Here is a 26,663-nt window from a genome sequence, read left to right on the forward strand (position 1 = left end):
TATATTTTTGATAAAAAAAATGTCCAGGAATAAAAAACCCCCATAAAATGTAGTAAACTAAGCTTTAGATCGCAGCACCCCTTGGTATTCCCACAGATATTCAAAAAATAAAACCGATATACCATGTTGTATGGGGAGCTGTTCGACGCCTTTGGTGACCTATTAGTCGGGTACGGTGACCTATTAGATGGCAAGTGTCCCCCCATCCCCGTTTAGATAGCACTTACCAGCCCGAAAAACGATCCCTTTCCGAGCTAACCATGAGTAATCCCTTCCTCGTTTTTACAGATGCTGCAAGAAGTATGCCGTCTGCTGGATCATCCTGGTGGTGGCCGCCGTGGGCGTCACTTTGGGCCTGGTCTTCGGGCTGCGGGACAAGGCGGAGGAGCCGCGTCGCATGGGCGCCGTTGCCTCGAACGGCGTGGGATGCGCCGAGGTGGGCGGGACCATGTTGGATATCGGAGGATCGGCGGCGGATGCGGCCATAGCCACCATGTTGTGCGAGGGCGTCATGCTGCCGCACAGCTTGGGCGTGGGCGGTGGCTTTGTGGCCACCATTTACTCCAAGGAGCTGGATCACAAGGAGACGCTGATTGCCCGCGAAACTGCGCCGGCGGCGGCCACGCAGGACATGTTCGTGGGCAAGGAGATCACGGGAGCTCTCTCGTGCGCCGTTCCCAGCGAGATCTATGGCTACTCCAAGCTGCACACAAAGTACGGCAGACTGCCGTGGAAGACGCTCTTCCAGCCGACCATCGATCTCTGCCGTCACGGCATCCTGGTCTCCAGATATCTGGCGGGGGTCCTGCAGCGCGAGGAGGAGCGCATCCGCAGCGAACCGTCCATGGCCGAGATCTTTGTTAACCCGAAAACCGATGAGGTCTACAAGGAGGGTGAGGTCATGTACCGTCACACACTGGCTGAAACGCTGGAGATCATCGCCAATGAGGGCGCCCAGGTCATCTATGGCGGGGGCAGGGTGGGCAGGAAACTGGTCGAGGACATCCAGGAGATGGGCGGCATCATTACCGAGGAGGATCTGCAGAAATACGAGTGAGTATAGAGCAATTTACACAGTTTACGAAGGGTGGTGACCCCGAATTTTCCAAAAATGTATCAATTAAAATTAGTAATTAGTCAATTACTCTAGAAATTCATTTACATTTTTCATGGTCTTTTGAAAATGCTATTATTAAACCCTTATTTTTAAGTTTAGAACAAAAGTGGTGACCCCAACCACTCCGAAAATCGATTATAATCAAGAAAATAATATACATTGTTCGTAGTCTTTCGAAATTATATTTATACGCATGAACAAACACCCATTTTTGAGTTTAGAAAAAAAGTGGTGACCCCAATCAATACAAAAACTTGACAATTTAATATGATAAATCTATAATCGATCAAGAAAATAATATACATTGTTCGTAGTCTTTGGAAATTACTTTTTTAAGTATGTATAAAGACTCATTTATGAGTATTAAAAAAAGTGGTGACCCCAACCACTCCAAAAACTTGAGCATTTCATATGATAAATCGATTATAATTAAGATAATAATTTACTTTGTTCGTAGTCTTCCGAAATTACTTTTACACGCATGAATAAACACCAATTTTTGAGTTTAGAAAAAAAGTGGTGACCCCAATCGTTATTATAAATCAATTATTATCGAAAATCGTACGTATTATTTCCCCAAAAAATACCTACTAGTCATTTAAAGCTTAGCTCAGAGATTGGTGACCCAAACGCAACCTAAAAATCAGTTTAAAAACCGACTTCTAAACCCAATCTTTGCAGTGTTCGCTGGGAAATGCCGCTGCACGCTCGCTTTGGGAACTACGATCTGATCACCTCGCCACTGCCCACCAGTGGAGCCGTGCTGACCTTCATCCTGAACGTGATGGAGCCGCTGTACACGACGAATACGGACAGGTACTGGCAGCGATTGATCGAGACCTTCAAGCACGCCTACGGGCATCGCACCAATTTGGGCGACGTCCACTACGAGCCGGATGTGCAGGAGATCTACGAGAATCTGGTGGATCCCAGCTTTGCCGCGGAGATCCGTAAGCTGATCCTGGACGACAGGACCTTCGAGGATATGGGGTATTATGGGGCGAATTTCGCCAACGAAGAGGATCACGGGACGGCGCACATTTCCGTTTTGGCCCCGAATGGCGATGCCATTTCGGTGACGAGCACTATTAATAGTCATTTGGGTGCCAAGGTGAGATCCCGCCAGACGGGTTTCATTCTAAACGACGAGATGGATGACTTTAGCACCCCGGGAAAGATCAATGCCTACGGGATACCCGCCAGTCCGGCGAATTTCATTAAGCCCGGAAAGCGTCCCATGTCCTCCACATGTCCCAGCATCGTTTTGGATTCGCATGGCAATGTTAAGTTGATTGTGGGAGGAGCCGGTGGCTCAAAGATCACCACCTCGGTGGCCCAGACCATTCTGCGTTACTTTGTGTTGAATGAACCGATTGAGAAGGCTGTGAATGCCGGTCGTCTGCATCATCAACTGGCGCCCATGCACATCGACATGGAACCGGATGTGCCCAGGCATACGGTGGCCTATTTGCGGGCCATCGGGCATGATATTAAGTTCCTCGAAGATGACAAGGCCTATTCCGCCCAGACGGCCATCGGAATTTTGGGCGGCGAACCGCATCCCGTCTGCGATCGAAGGAGAAGGGGCAGCGCAGTGGTCGTGGAGCCAGATCGCTTGGATTAGGGAGCTCATCTCATCTGGAATCCTCTCTATAAATATTTTCTGTTCTGTACTCTAAGAATTCGTTTGTAATGCCCTTTTTGTTGTTAACCATTAAAATTGATTGTTTATAGGAATCTCGCTTTATATAGTACATGCTTTTCTTCGACAAGATCTGGGGGTAATGTAACAAATTTCATTTGCAAAGCCGATTTTATAAAATATATATAGGTTCTCTTTTGGGAGATCTCGTTTGTTACCAAAGTATACAAATGCATATATTTAAATGCACTTTATAACAGAAAAGGAAGCTAACGTCGGCAAGTTCAAGTTTATATACCGAAAATTCGAAGAAATCGTAAGTTAAATTTTTTACTTATTTTTCCATTACTTTTTCGATCGATTTCTTACTCTGAAATTATAAAAATAAGCTAATTAAGCAACCAAACGATGTCACATGACCCAGTTTCCGGTCTGTTCATTCCAAATTACAAATATCGGGGTGTTCAATTGAATCTATTAAGGTTTATTTTGGGCCTAACTAAATGTACATGTAAAATTGGATTGGCAAATGAAAAGAAATAAGAAAAAAAGAATACACCAAATATAGGGTAAAAACTGGTTTTGATTTTGAGAATGACACTTTTCAAGGCAACAAAGCGTTTTTTTTTCACAAAGGTTCAAAGCCCTGCGGTCGATTAATTCGACGCATTTCATTTGCATTCTTATGTGAAGCGAAGCAAAAGTGAAATATATATATTTATACCCTTTTCGTTGGTATATTTATAATATTACGACATCGGCTAGCCGAAGTTAGCTTCATTTTCTGTAAGTTTCCGTTTTTAGATAGCAAAAATAGATGATTATAGATGGTCTATATATAGGCGCACATACCGCGTGTGTGTTTTTGTGTATGCTTATGGTAAACTAGGGCACATAACTAACTAAACAATATCTCCAGATATATATATATATATGTAGGTAAATAAACTCAACAGGCACAGCTCCTGGATTCAGCATCGGATATTTGAGATTTGCAGGACAGCGAACTAATCATCGTCGTCGTCGTCGATGCGCTTGCATCGCTTTTTGGCCATTTTTTGCTTCTTGTGCGCCGCCTCCATGCGCATATCCTCCAGATCCTCCTGCATTCCCAGCTTCTTGCTGATGAACTCCTCGCGCTGCATTTGCGCAAAGCTGGACTCCATTCCCCGGTCATCGTCGTCCAGTCCGCGATATCGCCGCTTATCATAGCCGAAAATGTCGCGAATGTGCGACGATATATCCTCTTCGCAGTCGCCATCATCGATGAAGTCGTCCAGCTCCGAATCGTACTCGTCCTCATCCTCGTCGTCGTAAATGCGTCCTAAAAAATGGGAAATATATTAATTAAAATCTAAGATTTATGCTGATTCTACTTACTTTTATTGCCCGGCTGCTCTTGTGGTTTCCGTCTCTTGACATCCGCTGGCGGGAATTGCCTGCCGCCCGAGGATCTCTGGACATCCGCTGGTGGAAACTGCCTGCCGCTTGAGGATCTCTGCACATCTGCTGGCGGAAATGGTCGCGTTTTGCCCGCCGGAGCAGCTGGACGAGCAGCAGGAGCAGCAGCAGGTCGATCCCTGGGTGGAAACTCCCGCACAGCTCCGTTTTTAATGGCCGCCGCATAGGGATTTTTGGAGGGAGTTGGAGCGGTCGCTTTACTAGAACTGCTGGAGCTGCTTTTACCCGCCGCCGCTGCGGATGCAGTTACTCCTGGCTTAGCGGAGGGAGCTGTTTTACTAGCGGCGACGGCGGGTTTTGTACTTGAGGCGGGACTGCGGTTGCTAGAGGAATGGGAATTGTAACTAGAGGAGCTAGAGGAGCTGGAGCTGCCCTTCGCTGGCGCTGCTGAGGGTTTTTTGAAGCCATCACTGGGGGGATTCGTCGCCGGCTTCCCTTGATTCAGCTTGGGTATGCGTCCGTTGGGCTCCATGCGATTGGTTGCGGCTTTGGCTGGCTCCGCTTCCCGCATCTTGTCGCGCAGGGCGCGCTGCTCCTTCAGCCGCTGTCGCTCCTCCATTTCGCGCTTCTCCCTGGCGGACAGCAGGCGCTCCGTTTCCTTCTTCTTTTCGGGTTCAAAAACGACCGGTTCATGTTGCTTCTTCTCGGCCAGGCGAAGCAGGGCCTGGAAATCCATGGGCGGCGGCTGAGCTGGTCGCTTCACCTTGGCCCTGCGCTGCTCCTCCTCCAGCCGCTTCTTGCGCTCCTCCTCCCGCCGCTCGGCCTCCGGATCGTACAGAGTACGCGAGGTGCTATACGAGCGGGCCACGCTGGGATCCTTGGATTTGGAGGAGGAGCTGCTGGAAGAGGGAGTGCTATTGCTGCTCCTCTGACGCGTGTGACTCCTGGCCTCCTCCCTTTCCCTGGTGATGGCCGCCTTGACGCGCTCCTTGGTCCCCGAGAGATCTCGCAGGGATTGCGGTCGGCTGGGCGCAAAGCCCTTGTCCTCCTGCACATCGCGCACCTTCTCGATGTACTTTTCGTAGAAGGCATTCGCCTCGTTGGACACATAGCCATAGTCATCGCCCTGCCCTTCGCCCGCCTCGTGGGCAGCGTCTCCTCCATCGCCGCCCCCATCCTTGGCATCCTCCAGCACCGACTTATTCGCCGACTTGGTCACCTTGAGCATTTTCCTTATCTTATTTTTGGACTTTTCGTCCCTTTTGGCCATCAGCTCGTTGAGCTTCTGGCGCTCCTCGCGCTTTCGCTCCGCCTCCTCGGCCTCCTTCTTGCGCAGGAACTTCTGGATGTTGTTGGACAGCTGCTTGGACTCCTTGGACTCCTTCTTGGGCGGCGCATACTTGGTGCTGTAGTATTTGCCCTGCCCGGTGGCCTGAAAAGGGTAAAAACATGGTTTAAAGATGATGGGTTTCCATCTGGTTTTTTGGGGTCATCTATTCAGGAGGTTCCTCTGCTGCTTCCTGGGCGCCCGGGGGGGTTGTGCCCCTCTTGGACAGCTGGCTACCCACCTCGTCCTTGGTGGCCGCATCGTTTTTCTTCTTCGCGTAGTGCAGCAGCGCCCCGAAATCCATTTCGTCGTATCCGTGTCACAAAATTATTTCCCTTTTATTTTGGCTACAGTGTTACCAGATGGTGAAACGGTTTTAAAGCCAATCGATGGCTGGAGTGTCGAATCGATAGTTAGCCCATCGATAGGCGGCCAGGCAGTAGAGTATCAATCGATAACCAGCTGAGGTGGTTGAAAAGAGTATCCGAGTATTTTTAAAAAGCCTTAAATATCTGAATAAACTGCCTGCCGAACGGCCCACGGACCAGCCATGTCCACTGATCCCGACCCGATGGCCAGCGAGTGCAGCAAGTCCGCTAATCCCAGCGCCCAGAGTACCGATAACACCAAGGAATCCTCCTCCGCCGAAGATCTCCTCCAAGTGGAGGCAAACCAGGAGGAATTAGATGCTCCTCCGCCCAAAGACTCCACGGCGGACATGGACATAGACAACGATCTGACCACCAACGAGCGCATGCCCACGGTGGACGAGCTGGAGCAGCCGAAGGAGACCAAGGCGAAGCCATTGGAGGTCAAGGAGGAGGAGGAGGTGGATAACCTGGAGCAAAAGCCACTGGAACCCCCGCCCAGTCCACCCGCAGCCATTAAAATCGAAGACGAGGAGGACAACAAGCCACTGAAGCCAGCGCAGCAATCCTCCCAAGAGGAAATCCCGCCCAGCTCCCCGGAGGCGGCGGCGGCACCAGCACCGCTGAATCCCAGCCCCCGGCCAGCTGGCAAGATCACGCGCAGCAGCCTAAATGGCACCGGCAACCCACGGGCCACGCCCACCATCATGAAGCGGCTGCGGAAGAGCACGCGCTTCAAGGCCAAGCAGACGGGCAAGGGAATCTCCGGCAACAGAGAGTCCAATGGGCACAACAATGGTCCCAATGGCAGCAGTTCCATTCACCTAGCAGGAGCCGGTGCCCATCCCAGTAACACCAATAAGCACGGCAAATCAGGAACAGCGGGTTCGGGAGCAGGAGGAGCCGCAGGAGCGAGGAATCGCCGCTCGCTGTTCAAGCGGCCGGCACAGAAAACCCCAAAGGTGCAGGCCTGCACGCGGTTCGTAAAGAGCGTCTTCTACAAAGGCAGCTACATGCAGATCGGGGATATCGTGAGCATCGTGGACGGGGAACAGAATCTGTACTATGCCCAAATACGCGGACTGCTCGTGGACGCCTACTGCGAGAAGTCGGCCTTTCTCACCTGGCTGATTCCCACCCAGGATAGCCCCGATCCCCAGGAGGGCTTTGATCCGGCCACCTACCTGATTGGTAATCATATTATATTAAATTATTCGATATAGCCATGTCTGTCTGTCCGTTGAGATCTCGGAAACTACAAAAGCCAGAAGGTTGAGGATTTCCACACATATTCTTGGCCTTCCTACGCAGCGCAAGTTTATTTCAGCCGAGCGCCACGCCCATTCTAACGCCCACAATCGCCCACTAACGACTTTAAAGATTTCCGAGAAGTATAAATGCTATTTTGTTGTGTATATTTATACCTATTCAAAAGTAGAAGACATTTTTCTAGTCGGACCATTTATTAAAAAGTTATACGCAATCAAAAAATTTTATATATCCATCTCCCTCGCACTCCCTTTAGCCGAGTGACGGGTATTAGATAGTCGGGACACAAACCCGACTATAGCGTTCTCTTTTGTTATATTTATACTTATAATCCCCTGTTTTTAGGACCCGATGAGGAGCTATCGCGAAAGCTGTGCTATCTGGAGTTCGTGATGCATGCGCCCAGCAATTACTACTTCGATCGCAGCACCCCATTCCCGCTGCCCGATGTGGATGAGTATACCGCCCAGAGATCGGGCGGTTATATATGGACGCGACTGCCGGTGGTGAAAAGGGAGAAGGGCGGCGGACACAAGGCGGGCGGAGGAGGAGGCGGAGGAGCCTCCTAGCAGGAGAGACGGCCCAAGGGCAAAATTAAGAAGATAAAGGCCAGAACTCTGGCTCTGAATTTGAATAATCTTATTTATTGAGTGGAAAATATAGAAAAGCGTCCAGAGGAACTCAATGTTTTACTTTTAAATTTGTATTGTATAGAGCCAGATTTTAAAGATTACTTCACAATACTCGAGAATCATCCAGATTTGATGAATATATTCTATAAGGAATCCTAATACTTTATTAAACAAGCTAATATTAGTACTCTAAGCTATTTTACTCCTATTAAATGGGACACTATGTATTCTAATTCGAAAATTACTTAGGATACTGTAGATTAAGAAAATATATTGGAATTTTTTAGATATAAATGTACAAATAAAATATAACTTTTTGAAATCTATAAATTTAGAAGAATTTTCATCCTAATTATTTTAATTTATTATAATTAATATTACTAATAATTTTAAAAAATTAAAAACTTAAAAAATAAACGGGTATCGAATAGATATCAACTTGTATCCAAATATCGAATAGCTAACACTTGCAGCCGACGGTCACACCGGCAGGCACACCATTTTCGATAGACTGCTCCTATCGAAACGGAACTGGCAAAAAACGCGAAATAATTGCAATAAATTGCAAATTCTCAGGAAACCGGAACAAACAGGCAAAACCGCGACAATGGAGGTGGACGAGGAAGAGTTCGAGGTGCCGTCGAGCAGCAGCAAGGGCGAGAAGAAGCGCTTCGAGGTGAAGAAGGTAGGTTGTCGTTGAGTCGAGCAAAATGGCTGGGTCATTGGCATTGGAAATATATATTCTCTTCTCTTCTCTTTCCCCTAAAAAAAATAACATGTAATAATTAACAGTGGAACGCCGTGGCTTTGTGGGCCTGGGGTGAGTTAAAATAAAGCACTGGAATAATCAAGGAATAATCAATTAACCGATAACAATCCTTTCCAGACATCGTGGTCGACAATTGCGCCATTTGCCGCAACCACATCATGGATCTGTGCATCGAGTGCCAGGCGAACCAGGCGTCCGCCACCAGCGAGGAGTGCACCGTGGCCTGGGGCGTCTGCAACCACGCCTTCCACTTCCACTGCATCTCCCGCTGGCTGAAGACCCGCCAGGTCTGCCCGCTGGACAACCGCGAGTGGGACTTCCAGAAGTACGGCCACTAAATCGGCAGTCGGAAATTGGAAATTGGAATTCCAGGATAACCAGTTGGAGCAGCGCATCAACCTCACCCACACACATCCATAAACTCCCCCCAACTCAAAAGCCTGCTTCATCGGAACACTTAAATCATATAATACCTTCTTAGATCTTAAGCGAATGGGCCAAGTCGCGAGAATTGGCAACGATCTTCGGGACGCGCAGAGTTCCAGTTGCCAATTCCAACGATTACCAGCCAACAAACAGACCTTTTTGTAACGCAAGAAATAAAAGCTGTAGAAGATGGAGAAGACTACCCGCGTATAACTTTCGCTTGAAATGAGGAATACCCATGAATCATAGGGTTCTTAAAATCATTCACTGAAGAACTGGCTTAAAACAAGAAATATTTTATATTTCTCTTATATTTTTTCTGGCTAATTTAAAATATTCCCAATATCCATTTTTATAAAATAGTTAAATAGTTGACCTTCAGGATGGAGAGATATATTTGCCAATTCCCTCGATTACCACCCAAAAAACAGACCTATTTGCATACCTTTCGGTTCTGAAAAAGGTACATGTAGAATTTGAAGAGATAATCGCATATTCTCGTATATTTCAACTTTATACTGGCTAATTGAGAATATTTTTACCTTGTAAAACCTTTTATCCTAATATATATTTTATAAAATGGTTAGATAGTTGAGGTTCCTTTTAAAAAACCTAAAAAATTGTAATAGAAAAACTTTAGAAACAGATAAAATAGCTTGAAATGAGGAATATCCATGAATTCTAGGAATCAAATAATAGCAAATTCTCTTATATTTCAACTTTATACTAATTGAGAATATTATTACCTGGTAAAACCATATATCCTGATATCGGTTTTATAGGATAGTTAGATTTTCGCTTCCTTTCAAAAATTCTCAAGAATTCCAATAGAAAAACTTCAACACCAAACCCAACCATCAAAAAAACTATGCTGTGTGCAAGACCACAAAAATCACATCAATATTTTCACATAAAAATAAAAATATAAAAAGCTTTGTTTGTGATTCGCCGGAAGTCCTTTGTTCAACACATGTATCATGGAATGGGGAAAAAATCGACGTGAGTGATGAGGAAATCAACTGTTGATTTGGAAGAAGAAAAAACCATGCATTTGTAAAAACTAAATGTTCTTTTTTAGTTTATTATGAATGTTTTGCGGCCGTGGCTGCCGAAATTGTTGTTGGTGGCTTACAAAATAATACACAGTAGTTACACATATGAATAAAGTATATATAATATATATTGAATATGATTAATGTATAATTATATATGCTAGCAACTAAACTTATAGGTAAACAAAAAATAATCATATCGTAAAAAATCATATATTTATATTTATTACTATAGGTAATAAAAAATATAATCAAATCGGTGTTTGTGTGTGTGTGTGTGGGCCAAGTACATTTCGTGTGAGTGTGTGTGAGGTTGATTTAGCTTTAAGTTTTCCAAAACTAAACTTCAACGAAATTTTGGATGAAATGTTTTTGGGGATGATAACAGAATGATGCGAGCTGATTGGATTGGGTTGGATCGAAAACCATATAATATATGTATTGTAAAGCAGAGTACTTGGATCAATCACCATTTTTGTTTTCAAATTGTTTTTAGCAGTTTTATTTGTATGTTCGGTTTAATCATTTTTCGCTTTCGCTGGCTTTATAATTTAATTCTCCGCTTTGTTTTTGTTTATATACATTGTATTCTGTTAGGTGAAAATTTATGATTTGCTAAGTTTCGCTTTATCCCCTTTTCTTCTACTATTTTCGATTTGTTATTAATATTAAATTTGTTGTATATATATATATACTATATATATATATTTAATTACTTAATTGAGTTGTTTATATATTGCTGTTCTTGTTGTTGCTGCTGCTGCTGCACTATTGTTTTGTTGTTGGCTTTTGTGGGATTTTTCTAAAGTATCCTTTATATATTTATTTTTGTAAATATAAGGTTGTTTTTTTTTCTTTATATAAGGCGTCTAAAACCGCTGCTAATTGCGTTGTTGTGTCTGTGTGCATTGTTAAATCCTTCCACATTTCATTTTGTTTATTGTTTTGAATAATGAATGGCTGGTTTGGGGGACTCCTGGGCTCACTGATCATCCTGATCCTGATCCTGCTGGCTGTTATTTCTCAACTGTACATGATTTGTATGCGATTTAACTCTATTCTTAGCTTTTTAACTATCAAATTGCTGCTGCTGCTGCTGGTGTTGCTGTTGCCGCTGAAGATGTTGCTGCTGCCGCTGCTGCTGTTCGTTTTGCTGGTGGCGTTGCTGCTGCTGCTGCTGTTCCTCCTCTGGCTGCCGTCGCACTTTTCCGACCTTTTCCTACTCCTAAGCCTTAAATTTCCACCTGCAAAAAGAAAAGCACACCAAACAACACACAACACACACGCACAACATGCAACGCGAACACAAAATAAAAATGTAGAGAAAAACGGGGGGAGCAATCACAAAGAGAAAAAAGAGAGAAATAGAAAAAGAAAGCGAAAAAAAAATCAATTTATAATCAGGTATATATATATATATCCGGATTCGATTTGTCAGCCTGTTTTCTAGTTAGCTTCCTGAATATATATATGGGTATATAGGAAAAAGGATCTACTTGGACTAAGATCTTAAACTAGGGTTCTTCTATGGGAAGTGTGTGTGTTGTTTCACAGGATCATCAGCAGCAGCAGCAGAGGCAACGACGCCAGCAGCGCAGCGATCCTTCCATATTCTCCTGGTTTCTCCTCCTGGTTTCTCATCCTCTTCTCTTGGCAATGGCAGCTGTGCTTAGTCAATTTGCTTGGAGATCAGTCGTTGGTTATTTCTGGCCATGATGGTTGTTATGATGATGATTCGGCGCATTCGAAGTGGCTGTGGATGTGGTTACCACTCCCTTTTGCTGGCTAATCCCCGGCGGCTGGTTCTGCAAACTAGCAAAACTTGTGGGCGCCAGGAGAGCGCAGGTGCCGAAAGTGTGCTTGGGCATGCTCATGAATCCAGCAGCTGCTCCTCCTCCTCCTCCTCCTCCACTGCTGCTGCTCACAATGGCCTGTCCTTGGCCAGGACTCGAGGTCCCGGAAAACTTGCCCAGCTGATAGTAGTGCATCGCATACGAATCCTCGCCTTGCTTGCCATTCGGAAAATAGCTATTGCTGTTCGTCGTCGATGTGCAGGCCGATTGAAAGGAGCTGCTGGTCGTGGATGAGGGTGATTGGGCTGCAATCGTAGTGGCACCCACTGTGGAGGAGGAGTCCACTGCCTCTCCTCCGGTTCCTCCTCCTCCTGATGAACTATTTGTACTGCTGGAGGAGGTATTCACCGTCAAACTGGTGCTGCTGGCATACGAGACATTGAAGGACTCATCACCACCTCCTCCGCTGCTGTTCAAGTCCTCTCCCTCTGCTGCTCCTCCTGCTGCTGGTGGAATGTCTATGGTGTGGGATTCATTGCCAAAGATCAAGCGTAGTCGCTTCTTTTGCGGCGTGCCATATACACTACTGCTGCTCGGCGCCGGCGATCTGCGTTGGCTGCTCCTGCTACGGCTGCGCTGTTTCTTTCGCTGCTTCTTGCTGGGCAGCAGCTGTTGCTCTTCTTTTAGAGGCGGCGGTGGTGGCTCCTCCTCCTCTGGCTCTTCATCTTCTTCCTGCTCCTCCTGCTCATCGTCTTCCTCCTCATCCTCCTCATCATCGTTGCCATGCTCGGAAATGCCCTCCATGCGCAGAATCTCGTACTCAATGCCATTCGAACTGCTGTTGGTGAGATTTAGCGCAGCTCCCTCTCCTGCTGCTCCAGCTCCTCCGCCTCCTAATCCTCCTCCGCGATGAGAGGAAGAGGCATTGCGGCCGCCGTTGCTTAGACTCGTGCCGAGCTCAATAACTTCGTCGAGGATGGGTGAACGTTTCATGCGCAGCGTTAGCTTTAATCGGCGCTCTGGTGTCTTTAGCAGGGGTTCCACATTACTGATGGTTGAGGTGGCTGTAGCTTCTCCTGCCGCCGCCTGCGTTGCCCTCTTGCGCTGCCCGCCGCCCCCGGAACCCGTTGAGAATCCGCCGAGAGCCTCGCAATGGATGCTCTGCGCCGCTGCCAAGGCGGCTGCCCTGCGACTTCGCTTCTGTTTGACCACCGGCGGTGTGGGTCCTTCGTTTTCTGCTTTCTTTTGCTGATCCAAATCGGGATCGAAGCTGGCCAAAAGGTTCTTCTTGTAGGCGGGACTCTGGCTGCGACGCGTTGCCTGCTGCTGTTGCTGATTTTGCTGATTTTCTGTGGATGTGGATGTGGATGAGGGTGTGGACGAGGCCTCACTTGGTGCTGGCTTCTTCGATTTAACACTAAGTCTACCGCTAAGATTAGAATTATGATTAATTCTACTGCTATTATTACAATTATGATTATTACAATTTGTAATCGTTGTGGTTGCTTTGCTGCTGCTGCTGCTGTTTGTTGTTGTTGTGGTTGCAATGTTATTGTTATGGGCAGTGGCTAATCTGGCTACCAATGCTCCTCCTCCTCCTCTTCCCGCACTATTTCGCGTCACACGCTTCTCCTGCTGCTGCTCCTGCTTCTCCACCGGATGTGCCTGCTCCTCCTCCGCCAACTGATGCTGATTCTGCTCCCTCTTCTGCTGCTGATCGCTGCTGGTGTCGCTGCTCTCGCCATCCGTGAGCTTCTCCTTCTGGCGTTCACTGCGTCTCAGCTGGCGCTGCTGTCGCTGTTGCATGGCGGCAATGGCCATCTGGGCGGGCTTGCAACGTGGCACCAGGACAACAGGCGCCTTGGTGGGCAGCGGAATACTAGTGGCCACCACCACGGGCACCGCCTCATCCGTGGAGGCTGTGGAGATGCTGCTGCTGGTGCTATTCACACGCATCGATTTGCGCAGACTGCTGGAGCGATTGCCATTAACCTCGGAGCCCGCTCCGCCGGCCACTGCTGTTCCTCCTCCTGTTCCTGCTACTGATCCTCCTGCTCCTCCTGGCTTTTGCATGGCTGCCAATTGCTGAACAGCCGCTGTGGCCTCGGCTCCTGTACTCGCATGCTGGCCATGATTGTGGTGATGGTGATGATGATGATGGTGGTGATGGAAATGATGCTGATGATGGTGCTGCTGCTGGTAGGCTGCATTGGCCATTATCATCTCGGCATCGTACTTGGTCATGCCCTTTTGGCGCAGCTCCTTCATGGTCAGCGGGGAGACGACAACATTCGGTAGTTTCTTTTCGAGCAGCGAAACGGGTGCAGTTACAGTGAGCTCCTTGCTTCCGCCAGCTGATGGCTGTGATGGCACTGCAGGCACAGAAGCTCCTCCTGCAGCTGCTCCTCCTCCAGAAACCACCGCCAATCCATTTGTGCTGCTACTCTCGCTGGTGCCAGTGGAATCGTTTGTATTGCTATTACTGTTCGACGTGCTGTTCGTCGAATTGGCCCGGCTCTTGATGCGATTTATCCGATTGTCCGTCTCGCGCAGCCGATAGCCACCGGCATTGTTGCCCGGTCCATTGGTGGTTAGGCCTAATCCCATGCTAAGACCCAACATTAGACCATCATCCTTTCCCGCAAAGGCGCCTGTGCCGCGGCGTTCGCATGTCTCGCACTCGCAATAGCGATTCGAGTCGCCGAAAAAGTCCTCGCCATAGAAACAGGTTATCTCCTCGCCCACCTCGATGTCGCGCAAGACTTTCACGCATGCCGTATCCCTGCCGGTGGCCAGAAACTTGCAGTTGGCGCGACAATCGTGATTAATGTAGGCAGCCGGTCCCAGCCACAATTGGGCGCAATTTTTGCGGCAACTATACATCACGGAAAAGTCATTCTTGCCCGAATGCAAAAGGGCCGCCTCCTCGGCCTCCGTCAGCTCAGCTATGCAGCCCACCAGGCACTCGATCTTGTCGTTCTTCGACCAGCGCTTCGTCGAGCTTATCTTGGCGCCGCGCTGCTCCTCGAGCGAATATCTGTAGCAGGCCTCGATCGCAAAGCCACTGTCCTTGTCGAAAACGCGCAGGTAGCGGACAATCTGCAGGGGGATTAAGGGAGAACTTTATTAATAAGATATATGTATGCCCTTAGAATTAACAAATTAACAAGAAAGGAAGTTTATATACCCTTGCAGATAATTTTTACTAATTTACAAATCACAAAAATGTTAAAATTCCTAGTATTTGTGATTAATTTAACGATCTTTCCTTTGGCAGCTATATGATTTCGATTTTATTAAAACTAAAAACAAAATTCGGAAAGAGTTATATTCCAAAGTAGAAGAAAATACAATAAAAACCAACTAGCTATAATTTATTTCCTATTATTTTCCCATTAATTTTCCGATCTTTCCTATGGCATAAAATTTAATTCTAAATTCAGAATTAGATAAATAATGTTATTTCCAAAAGTAGTAGGTTATATGTTTAAAAACACCCAAGATATAATTTTTTTTAATTTTTTCCCCGATTATTCCTATGGGAGCTATATGATATAGTTGTCCGATTCGCCTCGTTCAGACTTATATACTACCTTCAAAAGAAAGAAGCCTTTTCGGAAAGTTTTAGCCTCATAGCTTTAAAACTGAGAGACTAGTTTGCATAAAAACGGACGGACAAACAAACGGACAAACGGACATGGCTAGATCGACTCGTCTAGTGAAGCTGATCAAGAATATTTATACTTTTTGGGATGTAATACCCTCATAATACTCTGTGCAAGGTTATAATAATAACTATCAACTAAATTATGAAGTATTAAATTATTAAAGTATTAACTTCCGCACTTACATGATCATGCAGCCGCTTGGTGGCTATCTTGTTCTTGTTCTTGAGATGACGCGGTATCCAGGGACCATCGTAGATCCGCTGAATGGCCACATCGTAGTTTTGCGTGTGAATAAAGTCATCCACAATGGCCTTCAGCTGCTGCGTGTCCACCTTCAAGGGGCGAAAGCGTATGTTCATCTTGTGGGTCTGGAAACCCAAATGCGGATCGAGGATCAGCGATGTGGCCAGGTCATCGTTCTCGGAGAGTTCACGCGGCGACATCCCAGTGGATTGCGAGAGGCGGCTGACGGCGCTGCCGTTGCAGCCATTGAGTCCACTGACCACCGATCCTGATGAGGCTCCTCCTCCTCCTCCACTGCCATTCGACTGATGGTGGTGGCTGCTGGGATGCTGATTCGCCTGCTGATAGTGGGGGGTATGAGGATCATGGTGGTGCTGATTCGCCTGGTGGTGCGCAGATGGCGGGGCGGATGGCGGTGGGCCATGACCCTTGTGGGACATGGACGACAACAGAGCCGCAGCCGCAGTCGCCGTCGACGTGGAATTGGAATTGGTGGCTAGTGAAGACGTTGCGCTGGTGGTGCTGCTGGCCGAAGCGGTGGAACCACCGCCGTTTGAGCCACTGGAGCTGCTGCTGTTTGTAAATCTGCTGCCAGTTTCACCGCGCCGCGTGTGATTCGAGCCGACGACCATTCTGCAGGACAGTCTGTAAGAAAAAAAAAAATTTTATTACAAAAATTTGTTAAAAAAATTTTTTTTTCATATATATTTTAAGAATGATTTAAGAAAGTCGAAAGCCAAAATTACGTTAAAAATTATTTGTCAATTTAATTTTTATGTTCTATTGGTCACATGCTATTTCAAGTATAGAAAAACATTCAAAATCTTAAAATTCGGAAACCGGCAAATATCAGCTGTTTTTGAATTCAAATCGCTAAGAACCGCAAACTGTTTTTCGCTTATCTGGCAACGCCGCTGTTCTTGGGTTACATGGCTGAGAGCGAGATGGCAATACGATTTCCAGGACTAGGACAAGTGCAAAAGTATTCGCACAGACACAATCCTTCCCTTTCTATCTCTCTCTCTCTCGCGACAAAGGATAGTTTTGCAAATGTTTAATCAGCACAAAACAGCTGTTTTTGCACAATAAAATTTGTGCTATATTTTTCACTTATCTCGTTCTGCTCAAATTTATGGGCATAATTTTATTTTTACTCATACGGCTTCGCGAGAGGGAGAGAGAAGGGGAGTGTAACTGAGGTCGTCGACAGACATCCCTCCCGCTCGCACTCGTTCCAGGCTCTTCAAGCACACGCACACACACGTGCGAAAAAAAAATCAATTAACTTGACAAGCACATGTAAAAAAAAGTATTGATCCACAAAAAAAAACAAAGACAATATGGTAATCCTGGAATATGCAGGCACACACACACACACACTTACTGCAAAAAAAAGTATTGAACGTGTGTGTTGATGTACGAAAAGCAAACAAAAATTGATTATCGATTTGCATGCGCAGCAAAGCGTACTTTTTAATTTAGCATTTTCTTGAAGCTGCGCGGTAGGCGAAACGGCAAACTGCTTTTCTTGCTGGACCATTAAATAAACTAACATAAACACAAGTGGGTGGTGCTGGGAAACATGGCTGGAAATGGGAAATGAATATTTGTTGCTGGCCGAATTGTTCTGAATGGAAATGACTTTTTTTTTGCTTGCAAATTGCTCTCTCAGCTGTTTACAAACGCATACACACACGCACAGGCACACACGCACGCAGGTGAGAGCGAGAGAGCAGCATATGCGCAGTGAGAATGGCAGAAAAAGGGTTGCCAAGCGCAAGAAAGGCTTGCAAATTAAATTAATTAATTAGAAGGGGCGGAAATAAGGGAAAAAATTATGGTTAACTGCGGTTCACCGGGCGGTTGGCTTGATCCAAATCCAAGTTTGCAAACTTCTTTGTTTATAAGAGCATTTTCAGCGATTTGCCAACCCTAGACGCTCGTTACATGGGAACGAAAAATGGCGGCGCCTGTTACACACACACACGCACAGTCCAACACACACACACACACACACTCTGGTGTGCTGTTTTTTTTTTGTTTTTGCACTTTTTTCTCGATATTCGATTTGTTGTAAACATTTACCTTAAAAGAATTATTCACTAAGGCGCTATTGCCTCTCGCTCGCACCCGCAAAACGATGCTTTGTCTGCTGCTGCTGCTGATGCCTCTGTGTGCGTGTGTGTGCGTGCGTCTTTTTCCACGGCTTTTCGTCGAGACACACACATACACAGAGCGATTGGAGTTGGAATTGGTTATCGTTTTGGATGGCTTGGATTTGGCTTTGGCTGCGTATCCAAAATATATCGCCGCTGCTGTGCCAAATCATTTTAGCTCTTGACGCCTTTGTTCCCCAAAAACATCCAAACGCCGTCCATGGCTCTCGCTCTCTGGCTCTGCCTCTCTCTCTTTCGCTCTCTCTCGCTCGCGAGACGCTCCAAAAGTCGCGAGTCGGAAAGGGAATGGGAATCTAGCCCCCTCTCTTTCACGCCTAGAAGCTGCTGCTGCTGCAGCGCACACCAACACACGCACACCCAGACGGATACATATATTCCTGCGGACGAGCGAGGCGAGACGTGTGTACGTGCGTCTGTATGTATGCCTTTTTCTTCACTTCTCCGCTTGTTTTCTTTTCTGCACTTTGCCTCTGCTTCCGTTGCGATTTTGCGATTCTCTTGTAAAAGACCTCTGTGTCGGATCGGTTCTAATTCGGACTTAATTTACAAAATGCGGCTGCTTTTTTTTCCGCGATTTGGTCCCGATTCATTAGAGGTGGCACAACGTCGAGCGATCGATGTTTGGTTGCCTATCGATGGTAAGCCAGATTCCTGAAAATATACTATATACCGAAAAATACTGAAAATACCATAAATAACGTGCGGAGTGTGACACGGCTAAATTAGCAAAGGCACGCACCTATCGCGTGATTTCTGGGCCATCTCTAATAGGGTTGTGAAAATGAATAAAAAAACAACAGCCACTAAACAGAAACGCTTGTGACGAAAAGTGTAGTTTTGATATCACAAATGAAAGAATTTTGGTACTAAAATACTTTTTGCAACTTCATTTCAGATCAGTTTGACTTTTGAAATGTCAAAAATATATTTTAATAATTAGAGATATTCGATATATGAGGGGAAAAATACCACGATATAAAATATCGATATATTGCTAATTTGATATATTTTTCACATCACTAATCTCCAATCGTTGTTCCACCTCTAAGTGCTCTGCATATTTTTTTTCTTCCCGAAACGAATCTTCGATTGTGGCTTATTTTTCATCCCAAAAGGAGCTCCCGTGCAAGTAGTTGCAGTAATTCGAAGACAATACCTTAAGGTAAGTGGCACTTTAAGACGAAGCCCGCGAAAAGCGGGAAAAAGTGCTGTGGGGACAGCGAGGAAAACGCACACACACACACCAGCAGCCCGAACGTGCGTGTGTGTAAGTGCGCATTTCTGGAAAGTGTCGCTGTTTTTTTTTTCTTCATCATTTCGATTATATTTTTGTGCTCATCGTGTTTCAGTTTTGTGTTTTTTTGTTGCACCCAAAGCCCTTCAAAGATTCCTCTAGAAATATCAAGTTAGACTGGTAAATTCAAGTGATTGCCCAAGATTGCAAACAATTTATTTATCAGTATTTGGCGTGAATCACTTTTAATTGCTGGGAAATGCGATATAAAAACAAACCGTTTCCACTAAAAAACATTTCTCAGTTTGTACTCAAGTACAAATGTTGTACCAAAGTTTGTCATTCAGTTCTGTACCTAACCGTTTCGAGGAAGAGGGAACACAAAGAACGGTTTATTTACCCATTTCGAATCGGTGCTGTGAACTTGTACCTCATTTTTGTTTAGTGTACCTACATTTTTCCTGGAAAGGAAAACCGAAAAATGTCCATTATCCATTTTATAAACCCTTGTGAACCATTTCTGTACCTATTCTGTACCTTTATATTTTTTTTTAATAAACCGGTAAAAATTTCTGCTTAGTGCACCTATAAATCCTTGTAAACCATTTATGTACCTAATATTCGTTAAAAAAAACCGGTAAAAAAACGCAAAAAAATTGTTGTTTTAAATTTACCTAATTTTTGTTTAGTGTCCATACATCCATTTTATAAACCCCTGTAAACCATTTTTCTTCTCATGTATTTTGTACCTAATATTTGTTTTCAAAATAAACCGGTAAAAACCGCAAAAAAATTGTTTTAAATGTATAAACCAATTTTGTACCGTTTCTAGAAAAAGCGATAAAAAAATAAGCAATATGCCCAGCATCAAGTTGCAATCTTCGGACGAGGAGATCTTCGACACGGACATCCAGATCGCCAAGTGCTCGGGGACCATCAAGACCATGCTGGAGGATTGCGGCATGGAGGACGACGAGAATGCCATTGTGCCGCTGCCCAATGTGAACTCGACGATCCTCCGCAAAGTGCTCACCTGGGCCCACTACCACAAGGACGATCCCCAGCCGACGGAGGACGATGAGAGCAAGGAGAAGCGCACCGACGACATCATCTCCTGGGATGCCGACTTCCTCAAGGTCGATCAGGGCACCCTGTTCGAGCTCATCCTGGCGGCCAACTATCTGGACATCAAGGGACTGCTCGAGCTCACCTGCAAGACGGTGGCCAACATGATCAAGGGCAAGACTCCCGAGGAGATCCGCAAGACCTTCAACATCAAGAAGGACTTTACGCCCGCCGAGGAGGAGCAGGTGCGCAAGGAGAACGAGTGGTGCGAGGAGAAGTAGACCGCTCTCGACCAGGATCAAGTTATAAAGCAGGAGGAGGAGGAAGACAGCAGACGGATGCAGATGCGAAGCAGACATGGAGTCATGCCGATGCCGCATTGGAGCTTTATTTAGTTGCTACTCTCATTTCACATTTTTTTTTGTTCTCTACCCTGAAAGACCCTCATTTTGAATTTGAATAACTGAACGGGCTTGATGTGATTCACGGGGTTATTCGTTCTATGCGAAAATGCATAACTCTATGTAGCCTACATATATGAATAAGAACACTATGATTTCACCTTAATAAATATGTACTACCCAAACACACAAAACAACTGGCAATTTTGTGGGATTACCCGTTTTCTGTTTAGCTGCATATCAATTTCATTGACTTGGGGAAATCTCTCGAAATTCTCAGCTAGACTGTACTTTCTCGAAATTCAATAGCCTTATCAGAGAAATTGTTGTGCTCTGAGTCACTGGTCCTATTTATAAATTGATGTTTTCATAATCCCAAATAATTAATTTTTTTTTTGGTAATTCATAAATAATTATTAACAAGTTTTAAGCAACATAACTAAAATCATCATATGTAATAGTGCTGGAACAGCTGTCTATCCATCTTCAGGCCTTCGGGACGATATCCAATGCGCTTCTTGGTCTTGATCTGGTAATTCTTGCAGAAGGTGTGACGGCAATAGGTGACCACGGGAATTTTAGGCAGAAGGACGCAAATGCGGCACTTGTAGAGTTCTGGATCCCTAGTATGTGGGTTGTTCTCTCTTCCACTCATTTTGGGGTACGTTTATCCAAACTGATGTTCGATTCAAATCAAGCTAGAACTCTGAAATGGGGCTCAAGGGCAACTGGACATTACAAATGTGAACCTTTTTTAAAAGTCTACTTCAACAAATTTGTTTTAATTATTTGCAAGAAAATTAGAAACTATATAACTTTTTGTTTTTAATTAGAAAAAAATTATTTACAAACGTAAAATTTTATTTTAAAGTAAGGGGATCTAGTTAAAAAAAACAAATTCAAAATAATGAAAGCTGCGCGCCATGTTAAAGTTCGCATTTCACAAAACTTTAAAAGCTTTTGGATTCGCGGTTAGAACTTATAGTTCGAATAAAACCGTTAGCAAAATATTAAAAATTTAAATTCTATGGTTTTTTCTTTTCCTTGAATTTCCTAAGTTAAAAGCTAAAATTTATTTAACATTTGTTTCACTTTTTAATCACTTTTTATTAAAAAGCTTTTACTGGTTTAAATTTTATATTAACCGTTTTGACATTAAACGCGCCAAAATTTTGAATTTGTTTATGTTTTTAATTTATTTATATTTAATTTTATAGAAAATCTATACTTTTTTATCTAGAGTTTAAAAGCTTTGCAGAAACTAATTATAAAAGTTTAAAAAATGTATTTATTTTTAATAAGTCTATTGCTTTGATCTTCTATCCTAGGACATAGTACATTGAAAAACGGTTTGCTATCTTGGCAGGATGTCAGCTCCTGTTTTCGCTTCTGTCGCTTTGGCGTTGGCTTCCTTTGTAGTCGCGCGCTCATTTCGCTGGCCTGTTTATGCGTCTCGCTTGCCAATACTAAACAAAGTAGATAAAGGTCCTCCTCCGAGGACCTCCCCCTTTGTCCTTTCCCGCCCTCATCGATGAAAGGCGGAAAGAAGCTTTGAGAGCGGCAAATGTATTGAACAATCGCTTTGAGTGTGCACTTGGCTTAAATGTCCGTGCCAGACCTTGGAATTGATCGATGGCCAAAAACCAGAAATTGCGAGAGAAAAAAAAGAAGGGATAAACTTGGCAAGCGGAGATTCAAAGCGAAAGTTTGCCATTTTCACGGGGATTTTTTGTTAGCCTAACTGACATTGAACTTAAGCCGAACATTTTGGTATTGAAAAAGTAAACAAGTTGGGGAAAATCTGTTAAATTTTTAAGGCGCCTAAAGTCGCTGCATATTTGGATATGAAAAGAAGAGTTCAATAATAGCAACTTTTTATATTGAAATCGAAGAAATCGATTGGTGTCTTGTCTGCAGGTTTGATAAAAAAATCTTTTAAATATTAATATACCATTATCGTTTTTTATAATTAATAAATATCGACTTGTTCTTTGTAAAACGGAAAAAATCTATAAGTCATTAATTTTAATTAAATAAATACATTTCTTATCGGCTTAATTTGTATAATATATTTGATTTATAATAAAATCTAGGAAATTTCACAGGTTCTATTAAATCTAAAGCCACATAAATGCAATATTCTAAATGTTTTAAAAATGCTTAAAATGTATTACCCCGAAATGAAAGATTAATTGGCCACCATAAATTGTAATTTCTTGTGTTTATTGTCTATTTAGTATGCAAGTGCCAATTGAAATTAAATCGAAATCGTAATTTCAATTGGCCCTTTGTATTATGATTGCGCAGCGCGGCAAGTTATTAATATTGTTGGTTTATTATTATTATTTCTCTGTTTTTATTTGCAACGAGTAACAGAACGGGGGCTATTGTGTTTGACTTGGAAGCCCCCCGCCCCCCTTTTAGCCGCCTCAGACTCCAGGGGCGCTCGCCATTTCAATTATCATGCGGAAAAAGGGGGAGAAAGGGGAGACGAGCTCTTGAGTGAAAGAGCGAATGGAGAAAGAAGGCAGGGCAAATAAAAGCAAGGCAGAGCCAAGAAAAAATTGTGAAAATGGCCTGAGCAGGGGAGCGGAAAAGTAAAAAGGGTTTTCCACTCCCACTGCCAAGGAGTAATTAGTGTGCATTTCCTTCCCCTCCCCCCCTTTTCCGCACCCATACCCCCTTTTTCCGCGTGTGTTTGTGCAACATTTGCTTTTCCACTTCGTTTGCGACAATCAAATGTAACAAAGGAGCGGAAAAAAAGGTTCCAGAAAAAAAAAACAGTTCAGGAGGAGAGGGTGTGCAAGGAACAGGATGAAGACGGAAGATCAGGAGCAGAAATACACTGGGGAAAATTAGGGATATTATTTAAAGAAATTATATTTTTATTATTATAAATATTTTATTTTGAATTTTATAAAATTTCAAACTAATTAATGTGAAATTATAAGGTTTTTTTTTCACAGCATACTTTTAGACACCTTTATAAATGATTTCTAAACCATTATTTTGCATTATTATAGCCACATTTTAATCACAATCAAAGTATTAAAACACATAACTGGTACATGGATCTACCCAACAAAAATCAGAGGTAAAAGTGATGGAACCTCTGCCTTCCCTTGGGGACTTCGGAACGACATCCAGAGCGCTGCATCTTCTTGATCTGGTAATTCTTGCAATAGTCGTGACGGCAATAGGTGATCACGGGAATTTCAAGTAGAAGGTAAATGCGACACCGGAAGACCTCTGGTTGCCCGAGAATTGGCATATTCTCCTTTCCACTCATTTTGGGGTATGTAAGTATGTATTTTCAAAGATCGTTTAAAATCAAGGGTATAATTACGTAAGACAGGGGGTTCTAGGGTAACTGGATAGTAAACTAAATATAGGAGCTTGAAAATGATCGATATTTTCACCATTTTGATACGATAATATCGATGTTTTCGAGGGAAAACTCCCTTTAAATATCGAGAAATAGCAAAATATTGATATTCTTTCAAGCAATACTATTATTTGCAGTGCATTTGCTTGGAGGAGCACCTGCCATTTGCCTTCGCCACTCGGCACTCACCTGGCTGGGCCCTTTTATCGTCTAAGTCGTCGTCCTCCACTGGAACGTGACATTGAATACGTCTGCATCCTGGTGGCTCCTGCTCCCCCTCCCACTCCCCCTTCTCCTTTGCACCCCGATTTCTTCCACTTTTCAGTTCCTGGCCAATGCTAATCTCTCTGTAATTAAGACTGTCACTCATTCAGGCATTTGCTTGCCATTCAGTTTGCCCATCTTGGCAAGTTGGGAAGTTGGCAGCAAGTCCTACTCCTTTTTCGTCCTGGCATCAATGGCGTGGGCGGTTGGATGGGCGTGGCCCATTTGAATTGCCTTTAATTGCATGTTGTTGTTTCTCCCCCCCTTTTTCTTGTTGTTGTTGCTGTGCATCCTTTTGCATCCTTTATGGCGAGGATTTTCCGGGGGGCGGAGTGCAGGATATAAAAGGTTTGGATTTCAGGTTCATGATCAACTTGGGGATCACTGAGGGTGAAATTGGCTGGCCTAAATGTGATTTTTATTTACTTCCTCTCGACTTAGGAGTTGGCCTTAGAATATTGAAGGCCCACAACAAAGAGTACAATCGGTGGGCTTAACAATGGCGAAAAAGTCTAGTAATTAAACTGCAAATGAAGCTTAATACAAACCAAGGAATCCATTTAGAATAATAGCAAAATGTCTATCTTGAAAGAACTTAAAATATTATGAGAATATATCAATAGTTTCTGATTTCATATTTTTGTCCCGAATTTCCGGAAAAAAACAGTTTTTTGACCATAACAATGAAAATATTGATCCAAATATGGATTGTCATACCATTCTGAACTCCTTATTAAATTTCCAGTCGATTGACATTTAAACCAGGATATTTTATTTTTTGGCCATTTTTCGCAAAAAATCATGATGTACCCCCTTATAAAAAAATTTAAAATTGGCGAAAATTTTATTTTTTTATGATTACCCGGAAAGTGACATGGATTTACTTGTCACATTGTTACCTGTTCAAAACAGTATGTATTTTGTGTGTAGGACAATTTTTGGCCAAGTTACAGCAGAAAAACAAAAAGAAAAAATTCATATTAGTTTTAAATTTGTTAAACTTAGATATAAATCAACTTTTGTCTTCTAAATCTGAAAAATCTCTTATTTTGATTTTGAAATTTAGGAAATGACACATATTGCTTTACTAATTAGGGTCACCACCAATTTGAGGAGGTCACCAAATCGTTAAGTGTCATTTGGTAAATTTACGATAAACAGATTTTCGCTCCCCCGATCTTTTAAAGTTTTATTCGATTTTGTTTTGGAACAAGTGTTGTGTTTCTGCTATTAAGTTGCTTTATGATCCGCCACCATAAATTAGCGCTAGCATTGGATCAGCCGGAGACTTGGACTCCACACACCACACTCCATTCCGAACCGAACCACTCGACTCGACTCTATTAATATCCAAGTGGCGGGATTGCCCCACCCCCGGCAGAAACTCGAGATTTATGGGCTCCAATGGGAATGCGTGGGATGTTATCGTAGGACTTGGTCTATCGTCTAAATATCCACAAATAATCCACACATGCTTATGTTACTGGGGATATACATGCATATATATGTGCGGTACAAGGCGCTGTAAGTGTAAGTGTAAATTTCATCTGGCCTCTGAGAATAAACCCCCCACCCTCCCACTCGCATCACCAATGCAAATGTAAATAATGCAACTTTCGGTCGCTCCATCTATCAAAGTCTTGTGGGGGTGGGGTTTTCCAAGGGGGTTTTCAGCGGGGAAAGGCTGCTAAAGCGTTTTGTTTATTGTTGCCATCGACTTTTGTCGGGCCAACTCTTTCGCACTAGAAAATATATGAACTAGAAAGAATATATCTAGCTATAAAGAGGGATAGTAATTTATTAAAAATTAACTTAGGATAAATAGAAATAAATATAATAGCTAGGGTTGTAAAATTAGATTAAAGAGCTTTCATAAATATATTTTCTTTTAAAATAAGATGTGAAGACATTAGTTCCTGCTGATTGATACTAAATCTTTTGTATCGTTGAAACTGAACTCAGCCTTCGCTATATATCACCCCCCCCTCTTTTACCTTCCAACTCATTCATTTCAAATTCTATTTATATGCACTCACTTCAAAAAAGTACATAAGAACTGAAATCTTTAGTACGTATACGTACATACATATTTCTTTTGAAGCACATCTTTATTGTTATTGTTGCTGGCCCTGCAGTTTTGAAATCTTCATTGGCACTTGAACGTGAAATGCCATGTTCATATCCGTATATTGCGATCATGATTTCCCTTCCCTTTCTTCTTTTTTTCGCTTTTCAAAAATTTTAGTTACTTCGAACGGCCATTGACTTGGAGAAGATTTCCTTAGTCTTATTTCGGATACCATCTGTTGTCAGTTCATATTGGTCAGAAAGACAGTGCGCTTAAAAAATATAAAGCTATTTAAGGGAATTTAAATTATAAAAAATGATTTTCAAGAAAGTTCACAATAATTGAATAATAAGTAAAGACCC

General features: G+C 43.7%; 6 protein-coding genes across 9 annotated transcripts; 4 read left to right on the top strand and 2 right to left on the bottom strand.

Annotated features, from left to right (window-relative positions):
- The first annotated feature begins 57 nt into the window (after window positions 1–57).
- On the top strand, window positions 58–2,854 carry LOC108055804 (scoloptoxin SSD14). Of its 2 annotated transcripts, none has more exons than XM_070218476.1 (3): window positions 58–190; window positions 289–1,053; window positions 1,799–2,854. In XM_070218476.1, exons 2-3 carry the CDS (start codon window positions 398–400, stop codon window positions 2,739–2,741), a joined length of 1,599 nt encoding a protein of 532 aa, XP_070074577.1. In that variant the 5' UTR covers window positions 58–190; window positions 289–397; the 3' UTR covers window positions 2,742–2,854. The 2 variants fall into 2 exon arrangements, with proteins under 2 accessions (XP_070074577.1, XP_070074576.1); XM_070218475.1 differs by having other exon boundaries at window positions 68–170.
- Window positions 2,855–2,943: 89 nt separating this feature from the next.
- LOC108055803 (protein SPT2 homolog) lies at window positions 2,944–5,868 on the bottom strand. Its single transcript, XM_017139326.3, has 3 exons — window positions 5,729–5,868; window positions 4,140–5,592; window positions 2,944–4,083 (listed from the first exon to the last, which is right to left on the bottom strand). Exons 1-3 carry the CDS (start codon window positions 5,789–5,791, stop codon window positions 3,767–3,769), a joined length of 1,833 nt encoding a protein of 610 aa, XP_016994815.2. The 5' UTR covers window positions 5,792–5,868; the 3' UTR covers window positions 2,944–3,766.
- Window positions 5,869–5,922: 54 nt separating this feature from the next.
- On the top strand, window positions 5,923–8,086 carry LOC108055829 (uncharacterized). The gene is made up of 2 exons (XM_017139365.3): window positions 5,923–7,046; window positions 7,470–8,086. The coding sequence occupies exons 1-2, from the start codon at window positions 6,038–6,040 to the stop codon at window positions 7,691–7,693; spliced, it is 1,233 nt and encodes a 410-aa protein (XP_016994854.2). The 5' UTR covers window positions 5,923–6,037; the 3' UTR covers window positions 7,694–8,086.
- Window positions 8,087–8,237: 151 nt separating this feature from the next.
- On the top strand, window positions 8,238–9,153 carry Roc1a (Regulator of cullins 1a). Its single transcript, XM_017139312.3, has 3 exons — window positions 8,238–8,441; window positions 8,549–8,576; window positions 8,643–9,153. The coding sequence occupies exons 1-3, from the start codon at window positions 8,364–8,366 to the stop codon at window positions 8,861–8,863; spliced, it is 327 nt and encodes a 108-aa protein (XP_016994801.1). The 5' UTR covers window positions 8,238–8,363; the 3' UTR covers window positions 8,864–9,153.
- Window positions 9,154–10,021: 868 nt separating this feature from the next.
- Hmt4-20 (Histone methyltransferase 4-20) lies at window positions 10,022–18,503 on the bottom strand. Of its 3 annotated transcripts, XM_044393956.2 has the most exons (4): window positions 17,793–18,503; window positions 15,647–16,352; window positions 13,281–14,895; window positions 10,022–11,247 (listed from the first exon to the last, which is right to left on the bottom strand). In XM_044393956.2, the coding sequence occupies exons 2-4, from the start codon at window positions 16,337–16,339 to the stop codon at window positions 11,027–11,029; spliced, it is 2,529 nt and encodes an 842-aa protein (XP_044249891.1). In that variant the 5' UTR covers window positions 16,340–16,352; window positions 17,793–18,503; the 3' UTR covers window positions 10,022–11,026. The 3 variants fall into 3 exon arrangements, with proteins under 3 accessions (XP_044249891.1, XP_016994825.2, XP_070074294.1); XM_017139336.3 differs by having other exon boundaries at window positions 11,111–14,895; XM_070218193.1 differs by lacking the exon at window positions 17,793–18,503 and adding an exon at window positions 17,178–17,317 and having other exon boundaries at window positions 11,111–14,895.
- Window positions 18,504–18,908: 405 nt separating this feature from the next.
- Window positions 18,909–20,781, top strand: SkpA (SKP1-related A). Its single transcript, XM_017139364.3, has 2 exons — window positions 18,909–19,046; window positions 19,951–20,781. The coding sequence occupies exon 2, from the start codon at window positions 19,976–19,978 to the stop codon at window positions 20,462–20,464; it is 489 nt and encodes a 162-aa protein (XP_016994853.1). The 5' UTR covers window positions 18,909–19,046; window positions 19,951–19,975; the 3' UTR covers window positions 20,465–20,781.
- Window positions 20,782–26,663: the final 5,882 nt, after the last annotated feature.

The sequence above is a fragment of the Drosophila takahashii genome, chromosome X, assembly GCF_030179915.1.
Source record: "Drosophila takahashii strain IR98-3 E-12201 chromosome X, DtakHiC1v2, whole genome shotgun sequence".
Lineage (NCBI taxonomy): Eukaryota > Metazoa > Arthropoda > Insecta > Diptera > Drosophilidae > Drosophila > Drosophila takahashii.

Excerpts from the sequence above, each read along its gene's own strand:
- LOC108055804 (XM_070218475.1), top strand. The coding sequence starts at position 124 with ATGTTGTATGGGGAGCTGTTCGACGCCTTTGGTGACCTATTAGTCGG. Across the intron at positions 171-288 it reads TTTGGTGACCTATTAGTCGG|ATGCTGCAAGAAGTATGCCG; the intron begins GTACGGTGACCT and ends TCGTTTTTACAG. Across the intron at positions 1,054-1,798 it reads GAGGATCTGCAGAAATACGA|TGTTCGCTGGGAAATGCCGC; the intron begins GTGAGTATAGAG and ends CAATCTTTGCAG.
- LOC108055803 (XM_017139326.3), bottom strand. The coding sequence starts at position 5,791 with ATGGATTTCGGGGCGCTGCTGCACTACGCGAAGAAGAAAAACGATGCG. Across the intron at positions 5,593-5,728 it reads ATGCGGCCACCAAGGACGAG|GCCACCGGGCAGGGCAAATA; the intron begins GTGGGTAGCCAG and ends TACCCTTTTCAG. Across the intron at positions 4,084-4,139 it reads AGAGCAGCCGGGCAATAAAA|GACGCATTTACGACGACGAG; the intron begins GTAAGTAGAATC and ends CCCATTTTTTAG.
- LOC108055829 (XM_017139365.3), top strand. The coding sequence starts at position 6,038 with ATGTCCACTGATCCCGACCCGATGGCCAGCGAGTGCAGCAAGTCCGCT. Across the intron at positions 7,047-7,469 it reads TCCGGCCACCTACCTGATTG|GACCCGATGAGGAGCTATCG; the intron begins GTAATCATATTA and ends CCCTGTTTTTAG.
- Roc1a (XM_017139312.3), top strand. The coding sequence starts at position 8,364 with ATGGAGGTGGACGAGGAAGAGTTCGAGGTGCCGTCGAGCAGCAGCAAG. Across the intron at positions 8,442-8,548 it reads AGCGCTTCGAGGTGAAGAAG|TGGAACGCCGTGGCTTTGTG; the intron begins GTAGGTTGTCGT and ends AATAATTAACAG. Across the intron at positions 8,577-8,642 it reads CGTGGCTTTGTGGGCCTGGG|ACATCGTGGTCGACAATTGC; the intron begins GTGAGTTAAAAT and ends AATCCTTTCCAG.
- Hmt4-20 (XM_017139336.3), bottom strand. The coding sequence starts at position 16,339 with ATGGTCGTCGGCTCGAATCACACGCGGCGCGGTGAAACTGGCAGCAGA. Across the intron at positions 14,896-15,646 it reads CCAAGCGGCTGCATGATCAT|ATTGTCCGCTACCTGCGCGT; the intron begins GTAAGTGCGGAA and ends ATCCCCCTGCAG.
- SkpA (XM_017139364.3), top strand. The coding sequence starts at position 19,976 with ATGCCCAGCATCAAGTTGCAATCTTCGGACGAGGAGATCTTCGACACG.